This window comes from Cheilinus undulatus, linkage group 20 (genome assembly GCF_018320785.1).
Source record: "Cheilinus undulatus linkage group 20, ASM1832078v1, whole genome shotgun sequence".
Classification (NCBI taxonomy): domain Eukaryota; kingdom Metazoa; phylum Chordata; class Actinopteri; order Labriformes; family Labridae; genus Cheilinus; species Cheilinus undulatus.
The window spans coordinates 18,618,877-18,631,591 of NC_054884.1; the positions used below are offsets into that span (position 1 = coordinate 18,618,877).

Below are 12,715 nucleotides of genomic sequence, written 5' to 3' on the forward strand. Positions count from 1 at the left end.
CTAACCTTGATGGATTGGCCACATTTCATATCTGTCATCAGGCAGATTCATCTTGCAACAAGCCAGCCTGAAATGTATGAATACATATGAAAGCCAAGCAATGATGAAGAAATAAAGGGTGTGTTAAACTTAGAGAACAAAATTCAAAATTTTTATTTTATTAAGTTGTAAATTCACAAGAAACTGAACTCAAAAAATGGTTGGATCAGAGGCCTCTCCCCCTGGTTTTTGACCATGTCTCTTCAAAGTCTGGATGCTTATGATAATGTGGTGAATTTGGGCCAAAGTCCCAGTAAAAAGAAAACCTGATTTAATTAGTCTTAAGTGAAGGACTTGTGCAGGGTAAACAGCTTCATTTAGTATGATTTTCTAACATGCAACTGGCTTATTACGGCCTTAAAAAGTTTACTTTTTGGTTCTCATAAATGTGTCTTTATGACTTAAAAATTGACCAAAAAAGTCTTTTTCTCGTAAATTTAAAACTTTTTAAACACAAATATGTAGTTTTGTCTTGCCAAATTTACACACTTCTAAACTATTTTTTTTTCTTGTAATAAATAACCATCTTAATAATCTCTTGAATTATTTCTTTTCCCTAAGAATATCAAATCCTTATTTATTTTTAACTTTTTCCAAGGGGCCCTCATACAGTTTCATGTAGAAATGTTTTTCCCAGTCAAATGAATGGACTGACCAGTGTCATTTAAGGAGAAAAAGGTGGTAAGAGTAACGTGGATACAGCTAGAGGGGGAGTTGTAAGCAAGTAGCCATTAGCTGGGATGTAGCTGTAGAAAGTGACAGTTTAATCAGACCTTAACGCCATTTCTTTATTAACACAAGAGCAATGAGACAAACCAAAAGGCTTCCTTGGCAGCAGGGCTGGGCCCCTGAAAACCCATCGAATGGGCCCTCTCCATTTGTGATTTTCTGATGATATCAATGCATGTGTGTTGCATTGGTGTTTGCATCCTGGCTAACAGTTCATTCATTTGAGAGCTGAAAAGTGTGTCACACTACTATTGTGTTCTCATGTTAAAATAACATCAGTGGCAATTTTTAACCTTATTTCATTTTTAGCCCATTTTGCCACTTTTAAGCCACTTTTCACCATTTTTGCCACTTTTTTGCATTTCCTAACTAATTTTTGCCACTTTAAACCCATTTCTGCCTCTCTGTAACCACTTTTTGTGGGCCAGCTTTTGCCACTTTTAACCCATTTTACCAATTTGTTATTTCAATTTTGAAACTATTGGTTCAAGTTCAGACCGAGTGAAAAGGCACCCTAATGTGTGTGCAGATCAGGGCAGCTAAGAAGTCTGAGATGACTTTCCAAATATGCCAATCCATTTTAACATTTGCAAAAAAATAAATAAAAAATAAAAATAAAAAGTTTTCAGAAGAGGTTTACATTTTTAAAAAGGCCATATTGTACTAAAGCATAAATAAATAAAATTCCTTTTTGTTGCTTTGATCAGAGTGGTTATTCTTTTGGTTAAATATAAAATATGGTTATCACGGATTAACTTTATGTTTTATGATTTTCCTGACCTAAACTGGCCCAAGAAAGCTCCACCCTTTATCCCCCTTAAGGGCAGCCTTGCTTGGTTGAGATCTTTTTTGTACCAGAGCTGCGTATGTCCTGAGCCCGCTAGCACATCTTGTCTTGTTACTCTGATTGGCCCCCCATGAATATGACAGAGGGTTCCTCCAATCACCATCCTAGAATTTCTGAGATTTTTTTAAAGGTTCTGCCTTTCCAAGACTGTGTGGAGTGTTGCCCAGATGGATGTGAAATACATTCCATGCAATGGATATACGAAATAATCTGGTGTGTCAGTTTAAAAAAAAGCAGCAGAGATAGTGACATGAAATCATTTTAATTTAGAAACATCTCACAAAAGGTCACAGTTCTGTTACATGTGCAAGTAGTGCAACACAGGGTGACGTTATACAGGTTGTTGGTGATAAATAATGGTGCTCTTTGATATGTCAATCCTTCATTACACTGACTGAAAGAGGCAACAGGGCTAGAAAACAAGTGTTTGCATTTGGCAACATAGTGTTTCTTTCTGCACTGAAAAAAACAAAGCTAAATCAAGCCAAAGTAACTAAAAAACACACATGCATTGTATTTGGTAAAGACTGAGTTTTAACCTTCATACCAGCTTTAAATATTCTTACGCTTAAATTGCACATCAAAAACTACTATTCAGCATCCATGTGGGTAAAATTAAAGTGCATCCCTCTCTGAATATAGCTTCAGCAGCTCAAAGCAGACATGAGCCATGTCCAAGCTGTAACAAAATGAATGTCAGCACTCGTTATGATTTGTAAAAATATAAGCAAGAGCATAAATACAACTATCAAAAACCTAATTATGGCTAACTTGTTACAGCTTATCATCACCTGGAATAATACAGCAAACATCCACATAAGACCATGTTCACATTCAGTTTGTCTCCAGTTTATCATGACAACATTATGAATATTTAAAGCTACAGAGGAAAGCAACAAGGTTCTTCTAGCATTAAGGCTCAGGTTTTCTGAGTTGTGACAGGCCTCCTGCAGACTGAACTCAAGGAGCTAATGATAAATAGTTCAGTGCATACTTCATGTTCCCAAATTAGATAAGTTGTACAGGTAAGTAGCTCAATTCTCTTTCTTTGGCTTTTAATGCCTCCCCAGAGCGAGGCCAAGAGCCATCAGCCCGAGTGAGTAGCATGCCTTCGAGGCACTGCTGGTGCCAGAGCCGGTAGTGGTGACAGCTTGTGCCGGCTGGATTCCTCTGAAGACATCTATCATTTTCTCTGATGTGCTGTTACCGATGAGTACTGTTGTGCCAAAGAGGTTAATCTAGAGAAGAGAAATCAACCAGTTAGCAGCAGATAGCAATATCAGGACCACAACACACTCTGGAGAAGAAAGACAATGAAGGGCAATAAACTTACAATATCTCTGCTGACTTTGATTGTCTCCTTGAACACAGTCCAAACCACAGCCTCATTACAGTTAGGTGTGGTCAAGGAACCAAGGTAGCGCCAGTAGTTGGAGCGATTCACTCCTACCAGGATATCATTCAATGAAAAGCCAGCTAGTATTGAAGCATTTTTGCCTGAGGGAAGAAAATTAAAACCTCTGAAGGGGCTGTAGCTGTTGGGTTTTTAACCCCAAACCAGTGATAGGAAAAATGAATCGCATCTTCCTACCTTGGGTCTGGATTTGACTCAGTAACTCAGTCAAGTTTTTCCAGGCTTCAGGTAGCCCTGTGCTATTGCCTGACGTTCCCTGTAAAGTTTTCACATGGTTTAGTTCAAGGTAACAAATATTGTTAATTTGAGTTGTATAACACAAAAGTTAGAGAGACACTCTAAATGATGCATTCACAATCCTGCAAATGCTCTGAAGTTAAAGCTCCTGTGAAGAAGTTCACAAGTGGGCAGCTAAACCCCCTGGCAGTGGTTTCAGGCATTAAGAATTGCAATACATAATTTTATGGCTGATGGTCCATTTTTCTTTTCTAGTTTATTTTTTTAAATTCTTTTTCATAATCATAAAACTTCTCAGAACAGGTTTAAAAGGTTTGTTTTGTCTTTAGTGCAGAGGTAGCAGACCCAAGGAGTGTTAGGGCTTTTAGATGCATTAGAACTTGAGTGCCTCTTTCCTTACCTCAATGAAGAAGCCAAGAGCAGCCAGACCAGTACCGTTTGCAACAGCCAGAGTCGTGTTCTTGTTAAAGGATTCCCTGACATGAACAATGTGCAACTGTGAGCATAAAAAAAGAGAAGTTTATAAAGAATGATGTCATTTCTATAATGTGCTCTACTGGAATTAAAAACAGTGCGTTTTACCTCCATGGGGTAGCGCTTGCCATTCACAGTGTGTTCAGAGCCAGGGCTCATGGTGCCATTACCCCAGTGCAAGTGGAACTGCAGGGCATCATAGGTCTCATTCAGACCTCCTCCTGAGACTTTTACTCCATCTGCAAGCAGAACTTTGACTGGAAGAGGTTTAAAGCAAAGATTGATCATTGGAACGTATGAGAAACTCTAGAAAGAAGGATACTCTGTACACTTAAATTGAAATTCCTCTCAGATTAGCCATGAGCCATGTGCATGACAAACTTTGAGTGGGCCTCTCCTCACCTGTCCTTCCAGTGTTCTCAATAATCGTCATGGCGGTGGTGCTGTCATAGTTCGTGAAGGTGAAGTCAGTCAGGCTGGCGTCAACTGTTGCGTCTGCTGTCACGATGTTAATAGGCGACTGTCGCGAGCGATTGCAGAAATTAGGTGCAATGGTCGGCCACCTGGTGTAATCTAGAAAACAATGAGGACGATTTAGAGGAGCTAAGTGGGTGAATTTTGTGATAACACAAAATTCAGGGGTAAAGATGACTTACTGCAAGAGTCTAGGTGATAACACCACACTGAAAGAGAGGGAAAAGAAACACGTTAGGGTTAAATGGAGATTTAGCAAAGTCTTTATTGATAAAGGAAAGAAAAAAGTCCAAATATGGTACCTACCGACACTGTCATCCGCACAGTGGCTGGTGGACACCAGGACGAACACAGCAAACGCAGCTAGCAACCACTTCATCTAAAATAGAACAAGCCATACATCAAAACACGAGCATCCCTGTTACATTTTCGGCGGGTAAAGGGCCATACAAGTTTGAAAAAAAGCCTATGCTCGTTCAGTTTGATGCCTTTATGATGCGTGAATCGAAGACTATAAATATATATTTTTAAAAAAAGCTCAAATGCGAGTAAAATCCAAAGAGCCCCTGGAGCTGGTGTAACGGCGTAAAGAGTGACCGTGGTAATTGGTGACTCGCAGCCAACTGTGAGAGGCTGTGATGACAACTGAAAAGTCCTCATGAATGCCTCCTTCAGGTTTTCTTTATCATGTGTAACTTTCAGATAAGTAGGCTGTTAAATGGAAAATCGCACAAACTGACATTTGAAATAACATTTTTTGAACGCTAAGTCTGGAACCACCCAAAGTCACCAGTTAACACGGTCATTCGTTAAAGTGAACACAAGTCCTTGAGGCGCAGCTGAATCCAGAAGTGACTCTTACCTTTGACGAGCAGGTCTGTTCCTCCTCTCAATCTATTAACAGCTGCGGAGTCTCTCCCAGCCGCTTTTTATCCTCTCAGCCCTGCAGCACCTGACCCGAACCACCTCTATCAGACATCTGGGAGGCTTTTATCTCCCTGCAGGAATGTTTCAGGGTTGATGACTTTTCTGATTGTGTTTTGGGGCGTTTTGAGAAAGGAGTTATTCCAGGAGAACAGGATTTATGATATCTGCAGTCAGGTACCTACACATACCCTGCTGCCGTTTATGTTCTCTGCAAATCTGAGGCATTTTAATCACCATCTCAGTCTTTAAAATAATCCTGAAATAAACACTTTCAAATGGCTATTTGCTGATTTATCAAATAGGTTGCATTTTATAGGCCATAGTCTCTGTTTCATTTATTTTCTACTTACCCAGAAATTTGTTCCTAACTAGAGAAATGCTCCTGCTTTTAGGTTTACTTTTGTGTTTTTGAGCAGTGTTGCATTGTGACAGAGTAACTTGGTACATTTTTGAGTAAATGAACATGAGTAGTCCTCCACCACATTTAAAAGACAAATATCACATTTTTGACCTAACTCCCAGTCTATCAATGTTGGTTACTTTTACACCTGTGCAGCAGCAAGATCACTTAAACATGGCTATATGCCATAAACGTCATGGCATGTTGTGGAATTAAAAGAATTAAAGAAACATAGAAGAGCTTTAATTCTAAATAATTGAATAATTGTAAATGTTAACAACAAATTAGTGAAAAGTTGCAAAAATTGAAGAAGTGAAATGTGGGGGAAAAAATTGGTTTAAAGCGGCAAGAAAGGGCAAAAATAGGCGAAAAGTGGTAAATTGGGTTGGGGTAAAAAGATGTGAAAAAACTGGGCAAAAGCAAAAAAAAAATGTTATAATAAAATAGAAATAGAATAAAGTGGCAATAAAGAAGTGGCAGAAATAGGCCAGAAGCAGCAAAAAAATGTAGCAAAAATGGGCAAAAAGCAACATGAATGCATAAAGTTGCAAAAAAGAGCAAAATTGCAAAAATAGGCAAAAGGGTGGCAAAATGGGTCGAAAGTGGCAAAAAGGATCAGGTAAAGTTACCAATATGTGGCAAAAAAAAGGCAAAAAATGACAAGAGTACCTTTATGCAGACAAGATGGCCGACATATTTCCAATCTATACCGGAAGTCCGAACCGGAAGTCCGTACGTCTAAGGTTAGGCTTAGGCATTAAAACCTGAGTGGTTAGGTCCAGGGTAAGGCAGTGGGGAAGGTGATATATTTGAGATCCAGCACCAAGGGTTAGGCTTAGGTGCGAAAAAGACTGACAAACACTGGCAGCTGAGTCCAACATGAAGAAGAAACTTCCGGCACGGATTGGATGTATAGTGACGCCCATGTTGGCCACCTTTAGTGCAGATGAGTCCCTCTCAAAAATGGCCTAAAAGTGGGAAAAAGTAGTAAAAGGGGTTAAGAGACACAATAGGCCTAGTATCATCAAGAGGCAAAAATTAGCAGAAAGTGGCAAGAAAGACATACGTGGCAAAATGCGGCAAAAATGGGTTAACCTTCCTGCATCACCTAAGGCTGGCTCAGACTACATGATTTTTCTGGTCATTCAGGACAGAACCATGCCAGACTGTGTGACCAAAATCTTGTCCTGCCTTGGCCGACAGCCTGGCCACACTACAAGAGTGGTCAGGACCGCTCAACGTATGCTGGCGTCACCACTGTTTGCGCAACTGAGTGTGAGTTCACAGGTTGTCGGGGGGCGGGTCAAAGAGTGTCAGTCACTCTACAACAGAAGCACTTTATGTGATTGTAGCGGTCTTTTGCTCAAAAAAAGGAAAATAAGAAACAATTATGGATTGGATTATGGATAATAAGAATGGATGTATCAAGAGGAGGACAATAGGGTCTGGGTCTCCTTCAGATAGACCTTCAGGTATGCATGTGATAACGTAAATAAAACAAAATAAAATGTACACATTAGTTTTAGGGAATAAAAGGTGGTAAATCTTGTAAGTGATGATGCAAAGACAATGAGCAAATGATCTCTCGTTGTTAGACATCAGGATTCACCTCGTTGACTTCAGGTCAGGGTGTCAAACTAGATGACGATGTACGAAAAATTCTGACATGCTAGTCTTGTTGAATCGTGGTCGTGAGGAATCGTAAGGACTCTTGGACACGTTGTAATTATGTCACACTACAAGACCGTTTGTAGTTCCCGACTCTCAAAATCTGGACGAGTTTTGATGATGAGCTGCAACGTCGCAGTCGGGCTTAAATCTGGCTGAATTCGTGTAGTCTGAGCCGGCCTTAAAGACTGCCACAGAAAATCAATGTATCATTTCAATTTTTTATAGAAACAATAAGTAACTTCAGTCCTCACCATACATAAAGAATATTTATTCTTTTTCAAAATTTGGACCCCTTAAATGTCAGTATTTTAGAACTTGATTAGAACTTGATTTTTCAACCTTTCTGTGTCCCTTTTTACCCTTTTGGACTTTTCTTTGAGATAACTTTGGTTGTGTTGATGCATATAGCATACATTTTGCTAAGGGTATGTATTTTGGGGTGAATTTTGGTATTTCAGGAAAAGAAAAAGTTAAAGTCTTTAATACACTTTATAAAATAAACATTCACATTAGTGTCCCTAAGGGTATTTTTTACCCTGTTGACTTCCATTAAAACACATATTTTAATACACTGTCATTGCAGTTTGATTTTTTTTAATCCTTGGTGTAGAAATCCCTTCAAAATTGTAATTTTATTGTTTTTTTATAAAAGGTGATATTTTCTCATATACTATTTACCCACCACTGAGAGGCCCTGTCAACATTTTTCCATTATCCTATTATATCACGCACTGAAGGCCAATTTAATAAATAACAAAAATTGTTTTGGTGTGTTCTAGGGATGTCATAGTGTGGTGTGAATGTGTGTAGAGGAATTGGTGTGTGTGTGTGTGTGTGTGTATGCATGTAGCCCAAACACCGCCACTAAAATCATGGTCAGTGCAATGCGAAATGATGATCCCTATTTTACAAAGCTTGCCAGATTTTTCAGGTAGATGAGGCTTGTGTGTGTGCAGGTGTAAAAAGAAATCACCACATAGTAAAAATCAATAACAAAAAAGATTTTTTTGAAGGGACTGCAACACCAAGGAATGAAAAAAAAAATCAAACCGCAGCGGCAGTGTATTAAAGAATGTGTTTGTAATGGGAGGCAATGGGATAGAAAAATACCCTTAGGGTGTGATTTTTTTTTTTACACATGGAATTAAATATTTTAACAAAAAAATCCTGAAATACCAAAATTGCCCCAAAATACACACCCTTAGCAAAATGTATTACATACGCATCAACGCAACCAAAGGGACACAGAAGGGTTAAAAGTTACCAAAAGGCTTAATGGATAATAGGCAAAAGGGTGTTAAAAAGATTTGGTTAAAGTTAGCAATAAATTGCAAAAAAAGGGGAAAAAATTTGTTTAAAAGTGGAGAAGATATGGTAAAAATGGGCATGTAGCATAAAGGGGTTTAAAGCCACACTAAGAAGTATGATCAAGAGGGTAAGAAAGGCAAGAAAGGAAAAAAACGCAAAATAGGCAAAAAGGTGGCAAAATGGGTATAGAGTTGCAAAAATGAGGCAAAAAATGATCAAGTCAAGAAAAATTAATGTTCAAGTGACAACGCAAGGCAAAGGATGGAAAAAATGGGTTGAAAGTGGTCAAAAGGATGCACAACGGAAAAAAACGCAGCATAAATGGGTCAAAAGCTGCATGAAAAAAATATACGTAAAGATGGCAAAGTAGGTTTTAAGAGGCAAAAGTGAGCAAAAAGTGGCAAAAAAACAGGCAATTATGGGAAAAAAAGTGGCACAAAAGGTTTTAAAGTGGCAAAAAAAGTTTATTTGGCAAGAAAGATTAAAAGGGGGGGGCACAGTCATGTTGAAATAGAAAAGGGCCTTCCCCAAACTTGCCACAAAGTTGGAAGCATAGCATTGTCCAAAATGTCTTGGCATGCTAAAGCATTAAGATTGCCCTGGACATAAGGGGCATAGCCCAAACCCTGAAAAACAGCCTCATAATATTATCCCACCTTCACCAAACTTCACAAAATGCAGTCAGAGAGGTAATTCCAAACCCAGACTCACCCATCTAGCTCCCAATCAGAGAAGCATGTTTAGTCACTCCATAGTCCAGTGACAGTGTCCTTTACACCACTCCATCTGATGCTTGGCTTTGGTCCTGGTGGTGGGAGTCTTGCATGCAACTACGCGTCCATGGAAACCCATTTAATGAAGATTCCCCCACACAGTTTTTGTGCTCAAATTAATGCCAGTGGAAGTTCAGAACTCATCAGGTATAGAAATAGCTGAGCGGTGGCAACTTTATGTGCCTTAGCAGTCGTTGGCTCTGCTCTGAGATTTTTGCACAGCCTTCTGCTTAGTGACTGAGTTGTTGTTGCTCCTAAATGCTTCCACTTTCTAACAATGTAACTTATAGGTGACTTTGAAATATCCAGCAGGGATGTCATTTCACAAACCATTTTATTGCAAAGGTCACAGAGTTTTTCAGAAAAACCTGTTTTGTATTACACATGTTATCAAATGGAGACTGTATGGCTAGGTGCTTGATTTTATACACCTGTGGCAACAGGTCTGAATGAAACACCTGAATTTAATCATTAAGCACAGCCGAATACTTTTGTCCATATGTGTACCTGTTAAAATTGTTTTGAAAAATCGGCTGTTTAATCAGTCCTTTACTGAACAATAATGAATGAAACTGACCATTCCTAAGGTTAATAAACACTATTTCTTATCTTCTCTACAGTCTGTAACACAATTGTGTCCCTACTTTGAGATGAGCTACGGCCAGCGTTTAGTGAATTATTCTTTGAAGTTAATTTTTTGTTATTATGCAGTTGCTTTGGCTTTTTGTAGCACCTGTTGCATTTGCAGTGGGTTTCAGACACTGCAGTTGTTTTGGATTTTTTGCACATGCTTTTTTTGCATTATTTCTAAATATATGGTGCTTTTGTCTTAATTAGTATCAATTTTGCCATTGCTGGTCATTTGCACTTGTTGGCCACCACAGTGAGGGCTTGTGATGATTTAAAGGTTAGGTATGTGATTGTGCTTCTTATGTTAGTGTTTATATATTTCAATAAAGTATCAAAATCATTAATTTTAATACTTTGTACATATCAAACAACTCAACAGTGTTTAATCACATATCTATTCACGGGAAGCTTACTGACAACGCCTTTTCTCACTTTGTTTTATTCTTTTAACAAACCACACTAAGTGTTTTCATCACACAACTATTTCCTTGAATCATGGGGCTGGCTGCACAAGTTCTTCACCAAACAAAGCTGGCATTGAAGTCAGTCTCACAGGAAAATCTGCATAAATGTGGACTGACTGAAAGTACTTTATATAATTTAGCACAGTGAGACAGAAATAACACAGGCGTGAGAATAAAACCTCAAAGTCTGTCAGCATGTGAGAATGGAGATTGGGATCATGCTCATGCTGCTGGTGGATGTCGTTTTTTATGTGAGACACATTTGCACCATGGGTGAAGTCATCCACTGAGTTAGAGGTCCTGCCCGTCACTTTTCAGAGGATACCCTACTTTCTACAGATTTTTAAGAGTTGCAGTTCTGTCATACTGTAAAATACTTAAAATCAGCTTTGATTTATAGAGTTTAATTAACACTGTGAATATAGCTGTGTTTTTGACTTTAGAATAGAGATCTAACTTCACCTGATCGACCTGGTTAGAGATCTATTCCCTTGTTTTTCTCGCCAAAAAAGAAATGTTGTATTTTACTCTACTCCTCAGTAGCTACCCAGAACTTAAAATACACTTTAAATGCGTTACTCTTACTTGAGTTGATTTATAGATCAGTGAATTTTGACTACAGTATCTGTACTTTCACTTGAGTACAGTAGTTGTGTACTTTTCCACCTCTGTTTAAATCTTTAATTATAGATATGAAGGTGTTTTAGGGAGTATACAATGTAACAAAATGTATCAAGGCTATAAAATTGTACACCTAATGAATCTTATTTGTTCTTTTTTTTCAGTCAGTCATAAAGACAGAGAGGCAGGATTACACTGATTGATCGATAATAGCATGCCAGGATTTCTTCCATGCTCTCTTCATCAACAGCTTTGAACCTGCCCAGCCCACAGCCGCTACTCTCACATCGCTTCTTCCTTCAAGCAGCCAACTCCTACGGTGGGCCGTCCTAGAAAGTAAAAGACATGCAGCTTATGTAAGTCTTGAGATGTTAACACATTGATTTCTCAAAAGTTCAAACTATTTTAAAGCTCACCTGTGGCTGGCTGAAGTCACATGCACATCTCATATTTAAAAAAGCAGAGGTAAACATGCTAATAGCCTGATTGAAACTCTGGTTGGAGCAGTTCATGGGCACACATAACTCATCTAGTCTGATTAAAGATACAACACTCAGAAGACACAAACCCCATTATTAAGATCAGCTGGACATGTTTGCTTATAGAAGTGAATAACCCATCGTAAGAACAGCAGACTAATATTGACACAGCATGCTCCTTAAAAGTGCATTTTGCATTTTCATGCGGATGAAGATGGTTTTGAGAATGGAACGTGTGGACAGAATTGATTTTGGAAACAGAGAGAAAGCCCAAGTTCAAAAATATCCCCTTATGTGTGGATGAGGCCTGAGACAACATTTTCTACGGTAGACACTGCGTGTTCCAAAGGGCTACTGTGAGTCAGGCTCCATTAATATTTCCTACTGTCAGTGGAGGTTGTTGGCTGGATGGTAACAGTACCTTGGTGACTGGGAGGGGTATGGTCCAGAAGAGAGGTCTTTTAGAGTTACATTCATGACATAACAGCCTTGTTAACATTACCTAAGTAACTTGCATAAATAAAGCAGAGAAAAAGGTCAGAGGTCTAATCCAGGATTCAATTATTTATAGACCCATTTTAGAAGTAGTTATACAAACAGTGGCCTAGCATAGCTACACTAGCTACATAGTTAATGTTACTATATAAGCCAATTTAGCTACTTTAGCTTTAGCCATGTGAGCTTTATGAAACATACCTAATGCTAATGTAGTCATGTGAGCCAATTAGGTAACGTATCTGCATATCTTACATAGCTTAGTTAATCTAATCAAATGTAGCTAACGTTGCTTTGTTAGCTTTAGTTATGTTAGCTCTGTAGCCATTTTACATGAAAATAATATGAGTTTTATGATTTTTAAAACCATTAAAGATGTACAGTCTTTAGCTATGTTAGCCTACCTACGTATCTTACATTACTTATGTAGCTTTGTTAGCTTAAACCTTAGCTACATCAGCTTCATTTGTGTTTTTCATGGAGGGCAAGCGTTCCTGTAAGTAGACTGTTTAACCTGCTGTAGCTAACATTCTGCCATTAGGCTTTGCAGATCAGGTTTTTGATTTTTAACTACTGGTATACTTACCCTTACCTCGAGACTTACCCTAACTCTACCAGAAGTTAAATCAGGTTTTAGTGTGAAAGTTTTGCGTGTATTTCAGTCCTTACAGAGGTGGCGACTCACAGGAGTGGTCTGCAAGGGTGGTCTGAGATCTGTGGTGTGCAGTCGGAC

The 12,715-nt window shown here is 38.6% G+C and overlaps 1 protein-coding gene across 1 annotated transcript; it reads right to left on the reverse strand.

Annotated features, from left to right (window-relative positions):
• Positions 1–1,861: 1,861 nt before the first annotated feature.
• On the reverse strand, positions 1,862–5,178 carry LOC121528716 (carbonic anhydrase 4-like). The gene is made up of 9 exons (XM_041816281.1): positions 5,077–5,178; positions 4,521–4,593; positions 4,397–4,423; positions 4,143–4,313; positions 3,849–3,997; positions 3,667–3,762; positions 3,207–3,285; positions 2,949–3,112; positions 1,862–2,853 (listed from the first exon to the last, which is right to left on the reverse strand). The coding sequence occupies exons 2-9, from the start codon at positions 4,591–4,593 to the stop codon at positions 2,671–2,673; spliced, it is 942 nt and encodes a 313-aa protein (XP_041672215.1). The 5' UTR covers positions 5,077–5,178; the 3' UTR covers positions 1,862–2,670.
• Between the last annotated feature and the right edge of the window lie 7,537 nt (positions 5,179–12,715).